The sequence below is a fragment of the Ceratotherium simum genome, chromosome 39, assembly GCF_057802395.1.
Source record: "Ceratotherium simum simum isolate JZ-2026a chromosome 39, ASM5780239v1, whole genome shotgun sequence".
Taxonomy (NCBI): domain Eukaryota; kingdom Metazoa; phylum Chordata; class Mammalia; order Perissodactyla; family Rhinocerotidae; genus Ceratotherium; species Ceratotherium simum.
In genome coordinates, this window is record NC_141938.1 from 9746985 (window position 1) to 9770592 (window position 23608).

Genomic DNA, 23608 nt, shown 5'->3' on the forward strand with positions numbered 1-23608 from the left:
AGCCTTAGTGAGAGGAAAGAGATAATAATCAGAGCCAAGAGTTTATAACATGTCATGTAGAAATAACTGCTGTTATTAAGGCAGAGAGAGAGTTTGATCCTGAGTACATTTTCAAGTTTAGTTTGTGTGTGTGTGTGTGTGTGTGTGTGTGCTCACACATGCTACCAGGGTGGGATGGGTTGCTCCCTCTTAGGGGTAGGGGAGCCTCCTATGCCTCAGGAAAGTTCTTCCCTGTGCATTTACTATGGACTTTGTTATCCATGTGTATGAGTCAGGGTTCTCTAGAGAAACAGAACCAATAGAATAGATATAAACATATAGAAGTGGAGATTCATTATAGGAATTTGTTCACAAGGTTATGGATGCTGAGAAGTCCCACAATCTGCCATCTGCAAGCTGGAGAACTAGAAAAGCTGATGGTATAATTCAGTCAAAGTCCAAAGGCCTGATAACCAGAACCTCTGATGTCCAAGGGCAAGAAAAGATGGATGTCTGAGCTCTGGAAGAGAGGAAGGATTCACCCTTTCTTTGCCCTTTTGTTGTATAGAGACCTCAACAGATTAGATGATGCCCACCTACAGTGATGATGGTGGGTCTCTTTACATAGTCTACAAAATTAAATGCTAATCTCTTCCAGAAACACCCTCACAGACACACCCAGAAATAATGCTTAACCAGCTATCTGGGCATCCCTTAGCCAAGAGAAGTTGACACATAAAATTAACCATTACATCATGCCTTTATCCAGCCAAGACCAATAGAAATATAACCACATGACCTATGTCATTAAAAATTTTCCAGAATACACGTTAAAGAAAGTAAACACAAACAGATGAAACTGGTGTTTATAACATTTCAATTTAACCTAAGAAATGTAAATATTATCATTTCAATATGTAGTCCACATCAGTACGAAGAACAAGATACTCAGGTTTTTTACCCTCTCTGTCTTACTGGTGAATTTTGATGAATACTGGCTCATCATATATCTTATTATGAGCCAAGTTATAATTTCCTCCTATCTATTTGAGTTTTATTGTATCAAAAGGAAAACACTTTCTCCTCATTGTGAAACTTCTCCTCTATCTTTTTTAAATTAAAGCTGTGTATTGTGTTTATGTTAGAACTGAAATTAAGAATGTAAGTAATTAAGAAAAGATTGAGTCCAGCAAAAGGCTGGTTTATCAAAATGGAAGACAGTTCAAGAGCAAATCTCCCAACAAAAGCATAGGGTGAACAATATTGGAAAACTCAGAACAAAGTTAAAAGAGAAGTGGGATATGATTAAAGGTGGAGTGAGAATGTGAGAGGAATTGATATCAGAAGTGAAAATACACAAGCATGTTCTAAGCTGATGAAAGGCATCAACCCACAGATTCAATTAATTCAACATTTCTCTAAGCAGAATGAATACACAGGAAACATTAATGAGCTACACTATGGTATAAAAATCAAAGTTAATGTAAAAGATTTTAGAGACTACAGAGGCCAAATAAGCAAGAATAAGGCTAATAGTTGACATCTAAACATAAATTAAGTAAGATAGACATCAACGGACCACCATTTTTTTGTGTGTGAGGAAGATCAGCCCCGAGCTAACATCTGCCAATCCTCCTCTTTTTTTTTTTTTTGCTTAGGAAGATCGGCCCTGGGCTAAAATCCGTGCCCATCTTCCTCCACTTTATATGGTATGCCGCCACAGCATGGCTTGACAAGTGGTGCACTGGTGTGTGCCCGGGATCTGAACCAGCGAACCCCGGGCTGCCACAGCGGAGCGCAAGCACTTAACCACTTGCACCACCGGGCCGGCCCCAACAGAGCACCATTTTTAAATGCTAAAAGAAATCTGATGTCAAACGGGAATTCTGCACCCAGCAGCAATACTCACCCAAGTAAAGATGTCTTAAGAAAAACTTAGAGTGAAACATTTCATTGTTAGTAGCCTTGAATTAGACAAAATACTAGAGTGAGTTAATAAGTCCAAAGGAAAATAACCCCAGGTTGAAAACCAGGAATACAGGAAGGAATAAGAGGTAAGGAAAGGATAATTTATAAATAAATACAAATGAATTTTTTTTATGAAGCATTTCTAGAAATCTCTCATGAAGATTAAAATATTGTAGAATTAAAATGCATGGCAACAGTAATACGAAAGTCAGGAAGGTTAAAATAGAATGAGAAGTGTTTAAGGTATTAGCATTTGGGGGAGGTGATAAAAGTAATTATTTGTATTAGACTATATTAAATAAAGGATTCCTGATTTATCCATTTGTGTAACTATACAAAGATTTCAATATGATTGCAACTAACAAGTTTATAGAGGGACAAAGAAATAATAAAATAGTTAAATCAAAGTGAAGTAAAGAGCGTAAAGAACATTAATTATTTAGGTTAAAGGAAAGGGGAAGATTAAGATGGTTGAAATAATCTCAAGTTTACTGGTAATTAGGTGAAATATAAATGCACAAAATATTAATTTCTTTTTAATGGCTTTGTGATATATTCTATAGACTTGTTAATAAATATTTTGGACATTCTTTTATTGATAAACATTTACACAGTCTCTAATTTTTTCCTATTAAAACATAAGTTGGGTGGAAATTTTTTGTGTGTGTGTGTGAGGAAGATCAGCCCTGGGCTAACACCCATGCTCATCTTCCTCCACTTTATATGTGACGCTGCCACAGAACGGTCTGACAAGCGGTGCATCGGTGCACGCCTGGGATCCAAAACTGGGCCGCCAGCAGACGAGTGCGCGTGTGCACTTAACCACTACACCACGGGGGCCGGCCCTTGTGTGGAAATTTTTTTAAATAAAACTTCCATTCCTATTTTTATAAGAGGTATCCATAGTAGGAGAAAATGGAAACAGTAAAATGTTGATAGAAACTGCAAATACCACCTCCCTGTACACAAATGTATTAAATTTTTTCATCTACCAACAGTTTATGACAGTGTCAATAACACTACATTTTTGTGTTTTGGTATAAAGCTTTAGGAATCTCTCAAAGCCCATTGATAAGAGATAGGATGTCTCCTCTGGATTATCAACTGATTGGACTATCCACTTCCTTCCTCCATAAAAGGGGAATCAGAGGCAGAAGTCACTGCATTTCCCAGCAATCCACGGGCTGTCTGCACATCAGGAGTGGGGTCAGCAGGACAACTCTGCAGCCATGGAGGAACCTGCATCGGCCTGTTTTCCAAGCCAGCCTATTCTGGTGAGCATGGAATCCACATGGACCACAAGTGTCTGTTTGTACACTTTGTTCTTCTGTGAAACCTCTTTAAGTTCCCAGAGAGAAGCTCTTAAAACAAGAAGATATCTTATTATTAAAGTTGTTTCCTAGGTGTTAATGTTTGTTAAGTCATGTTCAAGGTATTGTACTTTTTTCTATGTGAAGTTTTCTGGGATAATAGGCTAGATGGTTTTGTTTTATTTTTAACCAACAACATCACTAGGAAGTGGTGTAGTATTCGGCCCTGCACTGTTTAAGTTGTTCCCCTCTCTGGAAAATTCTTTACCCACAATGTGCTTGGTCTTTTTTAAGAAAAATTCAGTTCTGTGCTCAAATATCACCTCATCAGTTAGTCCTTCCCTAATCTCTTCATCATCAATAATTACGTAGTTAATTTCTTTCTCCCTTCATCCGTCCTTACCACTTTTCCTCTATCCCTCCCTCTTTCTCTGTCTCTGTCTTGGCCTTACTGTTTATCACAGCACTTAATTATACCTGACACTATAATAGAGATTCCTCAGTCTGTTTATTAACTCTTTCCTCTCACCAAGATTAAAATAAAGAGGGGCAGTGACTTTGTTAAGTTCTGGATCACAGGTTTTAGTACATACCTTGGCTTATAATAGGTGCTCAATAAATGGGAGGATCAACTAATTTTTCCTCCAAACTGGGACATGCTGGGGAACGAAAGAGGTGGTATTAATAATTATGGCAGGACAATAGGAATGATGTGAGGTTTATGGTTTCACTTTTAAAAAAATATCTTCTGAAGACAGAAATGAGAGATTTAAAAGGAAAAGTGCACTGACTAGATTTACATTTTAAACAGATTATTATGACTGTAATCTTATAATGGATTACAGAGAAAGGATTTGAAATCTTAGTGATAATTTATTGCAGTATACCACAAAACAGATTATATCATTGTATAATTGTGGTTGAGTGAATTTCTTTGAAAAATTTAGTTCTTTTTGGAATCTGAATAATTTCTTTCAATAAATATATCTAAGCACCTTCGATGGGCAAATAAATGACTGAATATGGCAGCATAAAACAAAGTCCACATTAGTCTTCTCTTCATGGAGTATCCAATTTAGTGAGAAAAACACTATGAAATAAATAGATAATACTATACACATACAATTAAAAATTGAAAAAAATTAACACAGAGAAAATGTGATATTAATTTTGATGGCTGGATCAGGAAAGGTCACTCTGTGGAAATGGTATTTTGTAGGGAATCTGAAAGGTGCTAAAGAATTATTCACAAGTTGAGAATCTTTAGGTGGATTCAGGAGGGTGGATGGATGGTTCACTGATGAACGAGTGTGGGGTGGCAGGGTGTCCAGAATGACACTCAGGGGTAGACAGGATATTAGTACCAACAAGTGAGTTTAGGGGACCCTGAGATATGGGTGATTATTTGGAGAACTGGCTGTTTCAACTTGGGACCTGCTCACTGTGAGCTGAGTCGTCGAGTTGTCACTGATGTGGTGAGTGGGCAGATGGGTATTTGGATCTGAGGGTGAAGTCAGATCTTGCTGACTCAATGGGCATTTCTAGTTCATCAATGGTATCTGAAGCCAGGGAAATGGATGGGATGGCCTAGAAGAGGGTGTGGATGTGTAACAAACGTGGGAGCAGGATTGACTTCTAAGAAGCATCAATTGTTCTGTTAAGCCAGATGGTGGAGCCGAGAGTAACAGGGAGGAGTAGGAGGAGAGAGGAAGAGTCAGGGGAGGAAAAATGGTTATTTACAGTGGATGCAACTGTGTGATGGGAATATGGTCTGTGTGAGTTATTTATTTATGAACAGGAGAATATTTGAATGAAGATGGGATGTGGGAGTGCAAGTGAAGTGAGCACCTAAGGGTTGAGAGGTAATATGATTTCATTGGAGACGAGGCATTAAAGGAGCTAGGAAAATGAGGTGATTGTGTCCTAAAGCAGAGTAAAAGAGAGACACTGAAAACCTAAATCTTGGGATACAAAGATACCTGTGATCTGTGGATCCACATGATGGTGGGTCAGGGGGTACCAGCATGTGTTTAGTTGACTGTGACAAGGATGAGAAGGGGGGACATCCTCAGAGAAGGACGGTAGAGGGAAACGGTCTGGAGGTGGCACTGGGTAATGATCAGAGCTTTCTGTCCTTGACTCATATCAGCTTGATGTCCCAGGATCTACTTCTCAATGTGAGGGGCCTGTGCCAGCAGCACCAGCATCATCCGGGAACACCTAGACGTGCACATTCTTGGCCCCACCCTGGACCTACTTGGGTTGAGGTCCAGAAATCTGAATTTTAACAACCCTCCAGATGATTGTGATGCACAGGCCAATCTGAAACACATTTCCCCAGGGAGAGAGGAGGGTGGAAGATCCAAATGAGCTGAGAGTGTTCTTCATTTTATTCCAATTGCACATTTCAGTTTGTTTTCAAAGGGGAAGCTCAAAAGAAATAGGATGCCCCAGACTTCAGAGAAGAAAAGATAAGTCCATTTAACTAAGACCAAGCAGAGACATCGGGAAAGGTCTGCACTTCCTACAAGACTCACCAGCTCCATTTTCCAGAGGCCTGTCACAAGGATACCTTCCCACCCTGGCAATGAAGTCAGGTATAGTCAACGGGAGGAGACCTTGCAGAAGCCCCAGCAACTCTGCACACAGGAGACTGCAGGGACGCCAGGCCTGCAGCAGTGAAGGAGAACTTTTAAGTACTTTCCATATCACAAATACCTTAAAAATAATTGCACCTCCTAGTCCAGGTGAATCCCTGGGCTGTGTTGGTGCTGGGTCTCTACACACCAGCCCCGAGCCCACCGCTGCACAGTCTTCAGACGGGGCAGAGATGATCCCAGGAGCGGGTATCTGTCTCTCACAGCCACTCTGCAGACAGCCGGTAGCTTATGGAGACATCTGCAGACAGAGTCTGAAAGTGAAAAAGGCAAGGGTGAGGCCCTGAGGGCAGACAGGTTTGCCAGGGAGGCAGAGAGAGCAAGGAGCCAAGAAGGATGTTCTGAGACCTGATGGAAAACAGGAGAAGGTCCTGCTGAAGAAGCCGAGTGGTGTGGCCCTGGGGAAGCGGTTCCCCATGAGCAGCCCTCAGTTTCACTCGCCTCATTTAATGTTACTCCTGCTTCTTCTGGACTACTATGCTTGGTTGTGTTAAAATTATACTTTCTTAAACTCTTGAGAGACAAAAATGAAGAGTAGATGGTCTTGTGGGGGAGAGGGAGGGTTTCGTGTGACAAGAAAGAAGATCTGTTTGTCCTGGTACACTGCAATTTCTCTTTACCATGATTTTTATTCACTTTTATATTAAATTCTTCCGAGGTAATTTAGCCTAAGGTATTATTTAGTATAATATTTTCTTATAATTCTTATACTCAGGAAAGGATGATACCCACTGTAAACAGCTCATTTTTTAATGTTAAATTAATTTGATTCCATAAAAATCTTATTTTATTACGCTTGCTTTTATATCTCATTCTAACATAAGTTGCATGCTTTTTTTTTTATTTTTGCCAAATGCTAATTCAGACATAAGACATTTTTACTCACCCCCAGCGGCTTCCCCACGGGCTGGGTCCGCGGGCTCAGCGCGGGTCAGAGGCTGCACCCCGGGGTCAGTCCCCGCGCGGACATCGGCGCCAGACTCCACGCGGCCATCACGTCCGGAGGATGCAGCCGCGGGGACACGCGCGTCCTCGTCGTGGGCGGAGGACACGCCGCTGTCCGGCCAGAGCGCCCCGCGCCGTGGGCAGCGGCGGGGCCGGAGGAGCGGGGAGGAGGGCAGCGGGGACCGGGTCCACGACCCTCCGTGGGGGCGCTCGGGGCGGCTCGGGCGCGTCGAAGGCTCCGGGCTCCACGTCCACGGCCCCATCCAGCGCGGTCGCCTTCACTCTCCGCCGTCCTCGCCTCCGCTTCCTTCTGCGGCGCCAACCGCCTGTTCTCGCTTCACCGACCACGACCTGTCAGCTCTTCCCCGCGGCCCCGGGGCTCGGCTCTCTCCGCCGCCTCTCGCCGCTTTTCGGCTGGGCTCGGCTCCTCCCGCCAAGTCTCGGGTCCTTCCGCCGGACGCCGGCCGTTTCCTCACATCTTCGGTTCTTTCCGTCCATCTTCGGCTCTTTCTGGCCGCCTCGGCTCCCTCCGCCTCTCCCCGCCGCTCCTCGGCTCAGCGGTTCGGGTTCGTCTCTCTCCGACTGTTTTTGGCTTTCTCCAATTTCGCGGCCACAGTTCGTCTCTTTCCGTCTCTCCCTGCCAGGTCCCGGGCTCCGCTGAGGTCTCTCTGTCTGCCAAGGTCCTCGTGTGCGGAGGCGGAGGTTGTTCAAATTCACTCCCTGTTCACTGTGGTATCAGAGTGCCACCTTCTCTACGTCCTAATACATCAACATATAAAACAAACAGTAAATATTCCTAATCTGATGAATAAAAAAAGGCATCTCGTTGTTTTATCTTCGTATTGTTCCTTTGTCCATTTCTCCAATGGAGTTTGGTCTTTTTTTTTTTTGGTTGATAGGGGTTCCTTAATATTAATAAATTAGCTTTTTTTGAGGAGTTGCCAATATTTTCCACTTTTCCTTTTTTTTATCTTTGCCTCTAGTCGTTGCCACGCAGATTTCTTAAATGAAATCAAATGTATTAATTTTGTTTCTTCTTTTACACTATACCTTAAAAAGACCATCTCTCCTCTGAGATTATGTGTAAAATATTTATCCTTTGGTTTCTTCTAGGACTTTTATAGTTCTAATTTTTACGTTTAAATCTCCAATAATCCTTACTCCACAGACCAACTGGTGGTTCCGACAGGACTTTTTTTTCTGTTTTTTCTTTCCTGACTTAGCATATCACCTGCATGCACTTTATTATGAAAACTTTTCAAGCATGGACATAATTTGAAAGACTTTTACAGTGAATACTCTGTTACATACTGAATTCTTCCCCCCCACTCTGCCTCCCACATTCATGTGTTGAATCCCTAATACCTCCTAATGTGACTGTATTTGGAGGTTGGGACTTTAAAGAGGTAATCGAGATAAAATGAGGTTATTAGGGTGGACCCTAGTCCAATTTGATCAGTGTCCTTATAAAAGGAGATTAGGACATACAGACCTAGATATGTCAGGGACACACATGCACAAAGGGAGGACCACATAAAGAGGCAGCAAGAGGGTGGTCATCTACAAGCCAAGCAGAGAGGACTCAGGAGAAACTAATCCTGCCAGCACCTTGATCTTGGACTTCCGGCCTCCAGAATTGTGAGAAAGTAAATTTCTGCTGTTAAGCCCCCTTGTCTGTGGTACTTTGTTATGGTAGCCCTAATGAAGACAGTCCACCACCTAGATTCCATCACTAACATTTTACTGGACTTGCTTTGCCACTGCCACCCCTCTATCATCCACAAATCCTTTTTTTTTTTAATGAATTTTGAAGTAGGTTGCAGACAGCAGTAGACATCACCCCTAAATATTTTAGCACACATTAATTAGAGTTACTGGGGTAAGAAGATCTTCCCAGGTTGCTCACTGAATGCTAGCAGTTGATTCTAACAAGTTGGTTCCTCTAAACATGAACTCTCCACAGGGCTGCTTGAGTATCCTCACAGTGTGATAGATGGCTTCCCCTAGAGAGGGAGCAATCTAAGAGACCAAGGAGGAAGCTTCAGTGTGTTTTATGGCATAGCCTCGGATGTGAGACATTGAGATGTGAGATGTGAGATGTCATTTCTGCAGCACTAGATTGATCACTTGGGCTCACGACAATTCAAGTCTGATTAGATAGATGACTTTAGATATCAGAAAGAGTGTCATTTTGAAATTCCCTGGGAGTGAGTTCTATGACTTGGTCATCTCTGTTTCCCTAGAATGTACCAAATTATCTGGCTCATTTTGGTTTTCCAAAAAGTGCTTGCTCATTGAATGAATAATCCAGGCCATAGCTCATAGGGGTAAAATTCATTGAGATAGGAACATCTTGCTTTCTTCTGAGAAAAAAGTGCTCTCATGAAGATGCAAAACAAATACTGAGAAAAATAACAGCTTTGTTTACTTAACCAAAAAGATGAGCAGTATTAATTGGGAATCAGTCTTTGCAGAGCATTCTTTTATTTTGAATTTAGAGAAACGAAGGACACTTTGGCTAACTTGTCCAATGCCCTTATTTGGGGGTCTGTGAATAAGAGAGAATTACTAAACTTGGGCTGATGACACTTTGCATCTCTCCCCAGACATGGATCAGTGTGTGACGTGTCCAGATCATCAGTACGCCAACAGAGACCGAGATCGCTGCCTCCAAAAAGCTGTCACCTTTCTGGCTTATGAGGACCCCTTGGGGATGGCCCTGGCCTGCACAGCTCTGTGCTTCTCTGTCCTCACAGCTGTGGTCCTGGGGGTCTTTGTGAAGCACCTAGACCCTCCCATAGTCAAGGCCAATAATCGGACTCTCAGCTACATCCTGCTCATCTCCCTCACCCTCTGCTTCCTCTGCTCCTTACTCTTCATTGGTCGTCCCAACACAACCACCTGCATTCTTCAACAGATCACATTTGGAGTTGTTTTTACTGTGGCTGTTTCCACTGTCTTGGCCAAAACTATGACTGTGGTTGTGACCTTCAAGCTCACTGCACCAGGGAGAAGGATGAGGCAGTGGTTGGTGTCAGGGGCACCTAACTTCATCATTCCCATCTGCTCCTTTATCCCGCTAAGTGTCTGTGGGATCTGGCTGGGAACCTCTCCTCCCTTCATTGACACAGATGCACACTCTGACCATGACCACATCATCATCATGTGCAACAAGGGCTCGGTCACTGCCTTCTACTGTCTCCTGGGATACCTCGGCTCCTTGGCCCTGTGCAGCTTCGCTGTGGCTTTCCTGGCCCGGAACATGCTGACACCTTCAGTGAAGCCAAGTTCCTGACATTCAGCGTGCTGGTGTTCTGCAGTGTCTGGGTCACCCTCCTCCCCGTCTACCACAGCACCCAGGGTCATGGTGGCTGTGGAGATCTTCTCCATCTTGGCCTCCAGTGCAGGGCTTTTAGGCTGCATCTTTGCTCCCAAGTGCTGTATTATTTTGTTAAGCCCAGATAGGAACACTCTGCACAGGTTAAGGGATAAAATACATTCTAGGAGCAATAAGCCTTCCTAAGTTTTAATTCATATGTTTCCTAAAATAAACAGAATCAGAAGACAAAACTACCCCATTCTTGCATCTGTCATTAGGTTATAATACGTAACTTTGTTCAATGAACATGCAACTCTTGTTTGTTTCATAATGTCAGGGTCACTATAAGTCTAAGCCATTCAACTTTGAATTTCATTTTGGATTCTTCTCTTTAAATCTACTAACTAAGTCTGCTATTCTTTGTGAAATTGGGTTTGTAGTAACCACCTTTATGTTGTCTCCCAGGTGGCTTTTTCATTTATTTTTTTCTTTTTAATTTTCCTGGTAGACAGCACACAGCTTTCTTTCTTTTCATCTAGGCTTGGTTATCCAAAGATCCCAGAGCATGTATGGAAGATTCCTTAATTTTTCCACCAATTAAATGTCCTCTTTTAATACACTAAATTCCTACTTATAAATCATTCTGTTTCTGAGCTCTGAATTTCATTGATTTTTTTTCCTCTTGAACAAATACCACATTTTTAATATGCTTAACTTTTTTGCTATGTTTTGATGACTGGTGGCACATTTTTCTCCTCATTGTTGCCTTTTGCAAAGTCTTTGAGGCTGTTATTGCAGATTTTCTCTTTCCTTTGGTCTTTAGAATTAGCTTGTCAAATGTTATAATAATTACTTCAAATTTGAGCTGGTAATGTATAGAATTTATAGGTTAATTTGGAGGAAAACATAGATTTGTAATAGTGAGTGCTCTTATTCACCATCCTTTATTAATGTGATATATACACACACACATATATACACACATATATATACTTACATGTACACACACATGTATATAGACATACATACTTATACATACATTTACGTATAAGGCTAACGTATTTTCTTGTCATACTTATCCCTGGTTATTTTGTTGGGAATTTGTTTCTACAGTGAAGGGAAATTCTTTTCTCTGCCACATTTTCCAACCGGTTATTTATGCGGTATAAGAAAAGTATTATTTCTTGTATCAATCTTGACCTCACTTCTTGGTTCTTACATTTGGGTAGGTTGACTCTCTTGCACTTTTAAGATATATGATCTTGTCATGGCAGCTTTGAATCTCCTTTTCCATTCTTTGTCTCTCATATTTTTCTGTTTATCTTGTGAATATGATGCATGATTGCAATGTTGATAATGGGCTCCTTCTATCTCTTCTGTTTTCAGTGGGAAAGCTACTCATGTTTTCACCATCAAATATAGTGTTTGTAGTACACTTTTGGATATAATGTTTATCAAATTAATTTTCTTCTTCCATTTCTAAACTGTTCAGAATTTTGTCAAGCTTTAATCAAAGTATTTATTGATTTCCATTGAAGTAATTATTTGTTCCTTAACTTGTTAATTGTATATATTTCATCAATAATGTTGAATATTTATTGCTGAGAGAAACCTTAATTGATCCTGGTGTGTTATTTTTTTATGAGACCTCTGGGAGTAAATTTGCATTTATGAGGTTTACATCTATTTTACGTAAATCAGCCTACAGTTTTCTTTTGTAGTACCATCACTGTTGGAATTTTAACAGTAAATATGTAAAAAGTATTTCTTTAACAACAGAATGGCAAGAATGGATGGATGGATGGATGGATGGATGGAGAGACACAGTCAATAAAAAGAATGGGATGAGTTAACGGATGAATGAATAAATGAATGGAGAAAGGGAAGGAGACAGATGGAGTGGACACAGAAACAAGATGTTGAGATCAAAAGACTGGGTAGATAGATAAGTGGGGAGACTGGATATATAAACAGATAGTAATACTGGAGAAAACTGAACAAACAGAAATAAGGCACTGAAGATACAATAGCATCGTATCACTGTTGACTTTTGGTATAATGATAGACCTAGTAACTTCTCCATAAACTACCGGAGATTACAAAATCACTGTACATTATTATGTATATATTATGCATATTATTTATTTAATTTATTTTTTTAATTGTCATTTGTCTTGACTTTGTTCAGTGTGATTTTTACCTTGCAGATTTTTGTTTTTTATTCTTTTGGTGAGGAAGGTTGTCCCTGAGCTAACACCTGTGCCATCCTCTTCTATTTTCTATATTGGACGCTGCCACAGCATGGCTTGGTGAGCAATGCGTAGGTCTGTGCCTGGGATCTGAACCTGCAAACCTTGGGCTGCTGAAGCGGAGTGCACAAACTGAACCACTACACCATTGGGCCGACCCCTACCCTACAGATTTTTTTTTTTGATGTTTGAATGAAGTCAATTGTTTTAATCATTTCTTTTATTGCATCTGAGCTTTATGTCATACTGAGAAGGGGGGCTACCTTTGATAAGATGGGAGGTGAGAAGGAGCATTCTGAGTAGAGGGACTAACAGATGCAAAGGTCCTGAGGTAGGAAGGAGGCTAGGCATAAATATTAGTCAGCGTTTTCCAGAGAAATGGAACCAATAGCACGTATATGTAGAAAGAAAGAGGGATTTACTGTAAGAAATTAGCTCACACTATTGTGGAGGCTGACAAGCCCAAAATCTGCAAGGTAGTCCCACAAACTGGAGACATAGGAAGAGTTACAGTTTGAGTCTGAAGGCAGTCTGCTGTCAGAATTCCTCCTTCCTTGGGAGAAGTCAGTGTCTGTTCTCTTAAGGCCTTCAACTGATTAGATGAGGCCCACTCACATTATGGAGGGTAGTCTGTTTTACTCAAAGTCCATTGATTTAAACATTAGTTTTATCTAAAAAATACCTTCACAGAAACATCTAGACTGGTGTTTGACAAACATCTGGGAATCACAGCCCAGCCAAGTTGACACATAAAATTAACCATCACAAGTCCACCCATTGTCACCTTGGCACAAACACGATACTTAATCTGCAAATAAAGATAACAAGATCATACTTCCACCTAATATGATAAAAAACTCTCTTGTGTGCAACCAAAAATGCAGTTACCCTTGTCCCAGAAGAGGAGATAAAGTCCTTGAGTGATGTTTACTCTTCTCCTTCACATCTTGTAACTTAAATACTGTGATATAAAGTCAATATACCTTATGTTACATGATACGGGGATAAGACAGGGAAGAAAACAAAGATATTTGCTTACTATACACACACACTTATATGTGTGTGTATATACACACACTATGTACACACACACACATATTCATAACAAAACAAGGAAGAAATACTTATGACAACTACAGTCCTCTTTTCTGTAACTGGTCACATGGTCATAGCTGGTAATTATAACTACCTTCGGAACCAGACTTGGTACTAAAATCTCTCTTAGTCTGCTAGGGCTGCCATAACAAAATATCACAGACTAAGAGTCTTAAACAACAGACGTATTTTCTCACATTCTGGAGGCTGGAAGTCTGAGATCAAGGCATCGGCGGGGTTGGTTGCTTCTGAGGCCTCTCGCCTTGGCTTGTAGGTGGCTGTCTTCTCGTTGTGTCCTCACCAGGTCTTCCCTCTGGCTGTGTTGTCCATGTCATAACAGCCCCTCTTTATAGGGACACCAGTCATGTTTGATTAGAGCCCACCCTAATGACTTCATCTTAGCCTAATCACCTCTGTAAAGACCCGATCTCCAAACACAGCTACATTCTGAGGTCCTGGGGTTAGGACTTCAACATATGAACTTTGGGAGAACCCAATGCAGCCCATAAGAGCATGTTTTAGGAACAGAAAGGTGAGTGGTGTGGCTGGGGTGAAGGGGGTCAGAAGGAAAGCCAAGGAGAAGTGTGGAGAGATTGGCAGAGGATTCAGGGCTGTGGTAAGAATTTGGATTTTGTTTTACACATGATGGAAAGCCACCAGAGTGTTCTTTTTTTTTTTTTGGTGAGGAAGATCAACCCTGAGCTAACATCCATGCTAATGCTCCTCTTTTTGCTGAGGAAGACCAGCTCTGAGCTAACATCTATTGCCAATCCTCCCCCATTTTTTTCCCCAAAGCCCCACTGGATAGTTGTATGTCATAGTTGCACATCCTTCTAGTTGCCATATGTGGGACGGGCCTCAGCATGGCCGAGAAGCATTGTGCCAGTGCACGCCCGGGATCCGAACCCGGGCCGCCAGTAGCAGAGCGCGCGCACTCAACCGCTAAGCCACGGTGCCGGCCCCCAGAGTGTTCTTAACTGTGTTTTTGCAAAAATCCTCTACAAGTGTCTTCTGGAGGGTAAAGGGTGTGACCAGGACACCAGGGAGGAGGTCCCCACAGTCTTCAGGTGAGCAGTGAAGGGGCCTGGGCTGGGTAGGAAGGATGGAGCAAGGTGGGTAGTTTCGGGGTGTTAGAAGGAAAGGACTTGTGGGTCAGTGTGTGAAATAGATACCAGCAAGTTGGAAGTCAGTGGAAGAAATGTGTCTAGAAAAGGGATGTGACCCATCCACCTTTTCCTGTCAGACTCTTCAAGGAGGGTCTGGTAGGCAGAGACCAATTTCCTGTTCACTGTGGTTTCCTTAGATTTCAGCCCAGTGCCGGGCACATAGTGGGTGGTCAATGCATGTTTGTGGAATGAATGCATGAATGACTTAAAACCAGAAGTGGAAGAAATTGGGGACAGTGGGCTTAGGAGAGACTAGACTCCAAGGGTGTGTGTGGACACAGATGGGAGGACCTCTCTGGTGCCCCGGGCAGGGGAGTGGCAAGCAGAGAGCACAGAGGTTTACCTACGACTCCTGGGAGGAGGTGAGATTTCTAACAACAGACTTGAGGTAGTGAGCTCCCCACCTCTGAGAGTGTGCAAATGGGAGGGGCACATTTCTGGAGAGTTCTAGGGGACATTTCTGTCCCAGGGAAGGTTTGGGGCTGGGGAAGCTTAGTCTGGTCTAAATGAGAGCCCTTTGGGTTTGCCAGCAGCCCAAGAGTGGTGGGGGTTTCTGCATCCTCCTCACTTCCTGTGGCATATGGGACTCAGCTTGTCCCACATCCCTTCTGTGTGTGTGTGGCTGGCAGCGCCCTGACCCCGCGGTGCGGGGTGGGTCTCGTTTGAGCTCTGGAATGCAGTCGTCATGGTTCTAATTTTGATGCAGCCCTCAGCCCCTTGAGCTTGGAGGTGCTGCCCCCAGGTGGGAAGAAAAAGCAGTTCTTCCTCATCATTTTGTAATCTCTTGGGGGTTCTTGTTTTGGGTTTTTCATATATCTTCTGACATCTTTTTTTATTTTTCCTTTTTTTTTTTTTTTGGTGAAGAAGATCAGCCCTGAGCTAACATCCTTTGCCAATCCTCCTCTTTTTGCTGAGGAAGATTGGCCCTGGGCTAACATCTGTGCCCATTTTCCTCTACTTTATATGGGATGCCGCCACAGCATAGCTTGACAAGCTATGCGTCGGTGCACGCCCGGGATCTGAACCTGCGAACCCCAGGCCGCCGAAGTGGACCGTGCACACTTAACCGCTTACGCCACCAGGCCGGCCCCCTGACATCTTTTGTTATATATATTTATTTATTTTATATTGCAGTAACATCGGTTTATAACATTGTATAAATTTCAGGTGTACATCATTATACTTCTGTTTCTGCATAGATTACATCATGTTCACTACCCAAATACTAATTACAATCCATCACCACACACATGTGCCTAATCATCCCTTTAGCTCCCCTCCCTTACCCCTTCCACTCTGGTAACCACCAATCCAATCTCTGTCTCTCTGTGGTTGTTCGTTGTTGTTTTCATCTTCTAGTTATGAGTGAGATCATACGGTATTTGACCTTCTCCCTCTGACTTATTTCCCTCAGCATAATACCCTCGATGTCCATCCATGTTGTCACAAATGGCTAGATTTCATTGTTTCTTATGGCTGAGTAGTATTCCATTGCGTATATATACCACATCTTCTTTATCCATTCATCCCTTGCTGGGCACTTAGGTTGCTTCCAAGTCTTGCTATTGTGAATAACGCTACAATGTACACAGGGGTGTATGTATCTTTACACATTGGTGTTTTCAAGTTCTTTGGATAAATACCCAGCAGTGGAATAGCTGGATCATATGGTAGTTCTATTCTTAATTTTTTGAGGAATCTCCATACTGTTTTCCATAGTGGCTGCACCAGTTTGCACTCCCACCAGCAGTGTATGAGAGTTCCTTTCTCCCCACATCCTCTCCAACACATGTTGTTTCCTGTCTTGTTAATTATAGCCATTCCGATGGGAGTGAGGTGATATCTCATTGTAGTTTTGATTAGCATTTCCCTGATAGTTAATGAAGTTGAACATCTTTTCATGTGCCTGTTGGCCATCTGTATACCTTCTTTGGAGAAATGTCTGTTCAGGTCTTTTGCCCATTTTTTAATTAGGTTGTTAGTTTCTTTTGTTGTTGAGCTGTGTGAGTTCTTTATATATTTTGGAGATTTGGGGGTTCTTGCTGATTCTACAGGTTGAGGCCGCCTGTGTGGGCCGGGAGTGAGTAACACAGCATGGGGGGTCCAACTCACATGTTTATGAACTGGGGATCTTGGCCTGTCTGCGGGGCAGTCCCCCCAGCTGAGGACCACCGTCTGGCCCAAGATGGGGCTGGAGCCACTGCCCACTCCCCAGGACACCATGGGACAGGGATAGCCAGAGCATTCACCCACCCCCATTGTCTGATGGCAGATGTGGCAGATGGGTGGGGTGGGCTCAGTGCTCCACAGATAAAGGAGTTTCCACTCTGGAAAATTCCTGCATAAGAACGATGCTGGCAGATGAGTCAGAGACAGAGACTCAGGGAGAGACAGAGACAGAGAGAGCCTGTGGGAGATGCTCAGTGAACAGGGACTGGTTGAAGGAATGAAGAATGAATGGTTTCTTGGACTGAGAGAGGGGAGGACCCAGCATCTACATGGATAAGCTCTGGCAGCTCGTGCTTGTTTTGTTGGTAAACTGGGAGGACATGTCCTGGGAGACGTGTCCAGGCTGCTGGCCAGGGGTCCTGACGTCTGTGGGGCTGGATGGTGGCATGAGGCAGAGGATCCTGCCTTCAGCAGGGGCCCAGGGTGGCTGAGGACAGAGGGAGGAGACAGCTGGGAGGATGCCCAGCTTCCCTATCCTGAGAGGCTGGACTCCCTCTCCAGGCCCCCGCAGGGACAGGATGGGATGGGAGAGGCCTCATAGGGCATCCTCAGGGCAGGTCCCAGAGAAAGCTCCTGGGGTGTGTGTCCCAGGAAGAGGCTGAGAGAGGTCTGGGGAGATGGAATGAACTTGGAATGAATTACGAGTGGAATGGAGGGAGATAGGGGTGGCCAGCTGGGTCATGGTGGCGTGGGTAGCCCTTGGGAACACCACTGCCCATTGGTGTCTCAACCAATGGGATGGGACCTGGGGGTGAGTTCCTGGGAGTCTGAAAACCCCAGGGTGGGGTGTCCTGGGGGTTCATCATGAGGTGACCCTGGGAGAGTGTATTTGGGGAGGGAGTTGGGGGGTCAGAACACAGGGGAGGGAACTAGGGCATTAGTGGGGTCATCATGGGATGGTCCTGGGGGCCAAAGCCTTCCTGGGAGGATTCCAGGGCTGAGGACTGGGGTCAGGTGGTGCACTGAGAGAGAGACCATGCAGGAGTATTTTCGGGGGGATGCAGAACAAGGGGCTGGGCTGAGAGCAGTGGGGGCTATCCTGGGGGTTTGGGGTTTCAGAACATGGTGTTCTTTGGGTGTACGAATGGGGGATGGGTTGTGGGAGCACCTGGATGGAAGGAAGAAGTCAGAGGGAGCAAACTGTGAGGGGAGGGCAGAGTTTGGGAGAAAGGCAACTTGGGGCATGGGCTTTGGACACTGAGGGATCCTTTAGTGGGCCATTATAGGGGAGACCCTGAGGGTCACAACTTGGATCTTTGTGGTGGATGGGGGTTTTCAGCACTTGTGGGGAGAATTTTGGGGGTGCTCAGATTATCAGAGTATAGGAGAACTTTGGATAAACAGACAAGAGAAAACCAATGAGGGGGTGGATTTGAGGTGCTTAGAAACCGGGATGTCTTGGGAAGTGGAACTCAGGGGTATGTTTGTGGGGATTAGAAATGGGGTCAGACTATGAGGGTGCACCTAGGGGTTGGAACACTCATGGAAAGATTCTGGGACGGGAGTTGGAGTTCCTGGTGCAGTTCCTTGGGGAGGAACAGGGTATGGGGGTGGGTTGAGGGTCCTTGATGGACATTGCAAGGGGGTGAATTGGGGAGCTTAGTGCCCAGAGGAATCTTGGGGCACTATATATCAAAAGAAATAGATGATAGAGGGGAGATTAGGGGTTAGAATCTGGGGATGTCTTGGGGGTGGGCTTGGGTGGGGCCCCAACCTGAGAGTGCCCTGGGGGACACAGATCATGGAGACGGGTTTGACAGGGTGAGGACATGGTGGTGTGTTGGGCCTTGATCCTGGGGGAGGTGGGTTTAGGGAATCAGAACTGGGGTCTCTCCCGGGATGGACCATGGGAGGTGAGTTAGGACAGGGCAGAACCGAGAACGTCTTTGGAGGCAGATCTCGGTGGGGTGGGTGTGTGGGGTCAGAGCAAGGCGAGTCTGGGTGGGTCCAGGAGTGGGCGAGGCCAGGCCCTGAGGGAAGGGAGGACAGAGCTGGCTGGGTAGCGGATGCTTTACTGCCCACAACACTCCCCGCCCCTGCCCCGCGTCAGTAGCACTTTCGGTACACGATGTGGGGGCCCTGCTCCTCGTACTCCTCCCGCAGGACCCAGCAGGACTGGAAGGCGCGCAGCGAGGCCAGGACGGAGCCCCCGATCCACACCGAGAGGCTCCTGCTGGGCCGGGCTGTCACCACCGCGCGGGCCTCGCAGGGCAGACCGCGCAGCAGCTCCGCGCGGAAGCGGCCCTCGAACCCCGCGAAGAGCGAGGAGCCCCCGCAGAGCAGCACGTTCTGGGCCACGTCCGCCCGCACCTCCAGGGGCACCTTGAGAAGACTCCGTGTGGCCATGGTGGGGAGGCCCACGGGCGACAGCCCTGGGATCGCGGGCGGGCTGAAGAGCAGCTCCGGGCACTGGAACAGCTCCTTGCCCAGCGTGACCGTCCGCCCGTCCGGCAGCTCCAGGCTCTGCCGGTCTTCCTGCTCCGGCCGGGCCTGCTCCTGGAGCAAGTCGGCCGCCACGTAGCAGTAGCGATGCTTAATGTCCTCCACGGTGTCCAGGTCCTGCTGGCCCAGCTGCACGCCGGAGCCGAGCAGCATCTCCGGCAGGAAGGCCGTCAGGTGGGTGCCCGCCAGGTCCAGGCGCTCCGTGGCGTGGGGCAGCTTGTAGCCCTGGAAGACCGGCACCGTGGAGGTGACCCCGTGGCCCGTGTCCACCACCAGCCCGCTGACCCGCCCGTGCGCGTAGACGGACAGCACGGACTGGGAAGCCACGTACATGGCGGGGGAGCGCAGCGACTCGAAGGCCACCTCCACCAGCTTCTCGCGGTTGGTGGCGGGGCTGAAGGGCGGGTCTGAGAAGAGCAGTGGGTGGTCCTGGGTGGCCACGCGGAGGTCGTGCTCCAGCAGGTAGCGCCAGATGAGCTCGGCCGCGCTCCAGTCCACCACGATGCCGCTCCGCACCGGCTGCACCAGCGTCAGCTCGGGGCGCGCGCGCGCGCGGCCTCGCCGATGAATGTCTCCAGCGCCTGCTGCCCGGTGGGGGCCGGCTTCTGGGGCTGGCAGCCCACGATGGTGGCCACGGTGTAGGTGGGCCGCGCCTGCCCCGCGAAGCCCACCTTACAGGTGCCTGTGCCCATGTCGATGACCACCGCTCCGGTCTTTGGTGGCAACCTGTCGCCCACCGTGCTAGGGGGGTCCTGCTGCAGGGTCTTGTTTCCCGTGGTTGAGCAGGGGGTCAGGCCAGGCTTGGGTTCCTCTGGGGAGGACTGGGGCTCCAAGGGGTTGGAGTGATTTGCATCCATGGCTGCAGGTGGCCGAGTGGGCTGCTTGGCAAAGATGACCCGTTTCCTCTAGGGTGCAGAGGTGTGGGGGGAAAAGGCGAGGCTGGGCCAGTGGCAGGCACAGGCAAAGAGGGGGAGGGGCCGGCCAGTGGTCTGTGACATCACCCTGCCCTCTGCCCCCTTTAGAAGACATCACAATGAAGGGGTGGGGATAGGGCCCCTCCCTGTCCCAGAAAGCTCCCAGGATACTCATCTACTCTGCATTCCCCTCAAAGTGCCAAATTCAGAGAAGGAGGAGGATAGGGGGTGCCTGAGGAGGGACGTCTGACCCAGCTCCCTGATCCGGAACCCAGTAAGAACCAGGAATCCATCTCTTGGGGCCTTATCTTGAAGTTATTCACATTGTAGTATGAGAGAGCTGGCCACAGACCTCCTTAGAATATTAAAATATTAATCCTTATAATATTCATTGGAAGGTGATCAGCTAGTGTGGCTTTCTTGTTTCCAAGAGGAAACAGAAACCAGCTTCAGGAGGAGGCAAGGAGAGGCACAGAGACCCCTGTACTAGGTTCTTTGACTCTTCTGCTCTTCCCACTGCCTGGAACAGCCTCTGTGCCCCATTCCTGCAAAGCAGACGTTTGCCTCTTCCAATCTCAGCGGGACACTACCTCCTCCTAGAAGCCTTCCCTGATTTCCACTCCCTCTCTCTACTACATGGTGGCAGTGTGGGGTGTCTTCCTTTTCTCCAGGGATTTTCTCTGCTTCCCCTTGGTGGGGAGGGGACATCCATGGGGCTACCAAAAGGGGCTTTCAGTACAGATAAAAGGTGGTTGCATGTGAGAGGAAGGAATAGTCTTGACTAAGGAGAGCAGGCTGCACAATGGATCAGGAGAGTTGCTTCAAAATCTGTTTTTGGTGGTGTTAGGTATCACCTGTTACAACAAATAACAAATTAAAATTTTGTGTGTGTGTGTGTTTGTGTGGAGTGCTAGAAATCATCATGACTAGTGCTGAATGTGCCGTGGAGATATCAAGCTGAGAGAGACTTCATTTCCTAGTTGTGTATAGATTTATTACCGTGGCCAGAGAGCGGGGTTGAGTTTTTATTAAATTAATTAATCAATCAATTAATTATTTGTGTGTGTGGCCATTTTGAAACGTTCATTTACTCAGCCATTTATTGAGAGTCCAGGGCCTTTTATTTCCTCCAGCTTTATTGAGATGTAATTGACATACAAGATTTTGAAAGTTTAATGTGTACAACATGTTGATTTGATACACTTATGTATTGCAAAATGATTACCACTGTAGCATTAGCTAACACCTCCATCACGTTACATAGTTACCATTTTTGTGGCGAGAACATTTAATATCTGCTTTCTTAGCATCTTTCAAGTATATAATTTGTTTTATTATTTCATTCAAGTATATATAATTTATTCATCTTCCAAATGGAAATTTATACCCTTTGACCGACATCTCCCCATTTCCTCCACCCCCGAGCCCCTGGTAACCATCATTGTACTCTCTGTTTCTATGAGTCTGCCTTTTTTATTTTCTGTATATAAGTGAGATCACGCGGTATTTATCCTTCTATGTCTGACATCTCACTTAGCATAATGTGTTCATCCATGTTGTTGCAAATGGCAAGGTTTCTTTCTTTGCCATGGCTGAATAATATTTCTTTGTATATATATACTACATCTTTATCCATTCATCCATTGATGAATGCTTAGTTTGTTTCCATATCTCAGCTGTTGTGAAAAATGCTTCAATGAATATAGGAGGACAGATATCTTTTCAAGACCCTGTTTTCATTTCCTTTGGGTGTATACCCAGACGTGGGATTGTTGGATCATATGGTGGCTCTATTTTTAACTTTTTGAAGAACTCCCATACTGTTTTCCACAGTGGCTGCACCACTTTACATTCCCACCAGCAATGCACAGGGGTTCCCTTTTCTCCACATCCTCACTAACTCTTGTTATTTCTTGTCTTTTTGATAACGGCCATTCTAACAGGTGTGAGGGGATATCTCATTGTGGATTTGATTTGCATTTCCTGATGATTAGTGATGCTGAGCACATTTTCATAAGCCTGTTGGCCATCTATAGGTCTTCTTTGGAAAAATACCTATTCACATCCTCTGCTCATTTTTCAATTGCGTTGTTTGTTTGTTTTTGTTATTGAGTTGTATGAGTTCTTTACTTATTTTGGATGCAGGCACTTTTTTGGACTGTCCACAATGACCAGAAATATACTAAACAACAGCATCTTATCCATTATTTTCAAATTTAGTTTTCAATTTTACTTTTTAATTCTCAGAAGGCTGAAAAAAACAACAGGAGAAAATGAAGTCACCCATAATCTCACTGCTTAAGAAGTCAGGTTATAAACCAATGTTACTGCAATAAACAAAAAATTAAAAAAAAAAAAAAAAAAAGAAGTCAGGATTTTGCCTCCGACCTTCTGATGCCCCTGCTCAGAGGTGACCTGATTAATGCTTTGGTGCACAGCCTTTCTGTTTTCAAATATTTTTGGTTAAAGAATAAGAGTAAGCATTTTGGCTAGAAGTGTTTCGTCCTCATGCTTATACAAAGAGCCATAGTGGTGATGTAATCAGATGGTTTTTTTCTTTATCATTGGGAGAGCTTATTGAAATCACACTTTTAAAACAAATTTAAGGAAGGTTCATTTGTGGTAAAATAAACATAACATAAAATTTACCATCTTAGTCATTTTTAAGTGTGCAGTCCAGTGGTGTTAAGTACATTCACATTGTTGTGCATCCAATCTTCAAAACATTTCATCTCACAAAACCAAAACTCTAAACCTATTAAACAACAGCTTCTCATAGCCCCTGACCCCACCATCCTACTTTCTGTCTCTATGAATTTGACTCCTCTAGGGACCTCCTATAAGTGGAATTATACAGTGTTTGTCTTTTTGTGACTGGCTTATTTCACTGAGCATAATGTCCTCAAGGTTCATCCACATTGTAGCACGTGTCAGAATTTCCTTCCTTTTTAAGGCTGATTAGTATTCCATTATAAGTATATACCACATTTTGTTTATCCATTCATCTGTCAATGTAAATTAGAGTTGCCTCTGCCTCTTGGCTATTGTGAATGATGCTGCTGTGAACATGGGTGTACAAATATCTCTTTGGGACCTTGCTTTCAATTCTCTTAGGTATACACCCAAAAGTGGGATTGCTGGATCATATGGTAGTTCTATTTCTATTTTTTTGTGAGACCATCATACTGTTTTCCATAGCTGCAACACCATTTTACATTCCCACTAGCCATGTAGAGGGTTTCACTTACTCCACATCCTCGTCAATGCTTGTTTCTGGTTTTTAAAAAAGTTACAGCTATCTTAATGAGTGTGAGGTTGTAATAGAGCTTTGAGTA

The 23608-nt window shown here is 44.8% G+C and overlaps 1 protein-coding gene and 1 pseudogene across 2 annotated transcripts; one reads left to right on the forward strand and one right to left on the reverse strand.

The window, feature by feature from the left end:
- Positions 1-583: 583 nt before the first annotated feature.
- On the forward strand, positions 584-6372 carry LOC147912159 (methyl-CpG-binding domain protein 3-like 2B pseudogene; annotated as a pseudogene). The gene is made up of 3 exons (XR_015550170.1): positions 584-589; positions 3087-3221; positions 5682-6372. The product of XR_015550170.1 is annotated as a methyl-CpG-binding domain protein 3-like 2B pseudogene (transcript).
- Positions 6373-18941: 12569 nt separating this feature from the next.
- Positions 18942-20216, reverse strand: LOC147912160 (actin-like protein 9). The gene is given in 2 exon segments (XM_087426054.1): positions 18942-19911; positions 19914-20216. Coding segments are annotated over 2 exon segments (1251 nt in total). The 3' UTR covers positions 18942-18963.
- Between the last annotated feature and the right edge of the window lie 3392 nt (positions 20217-23608).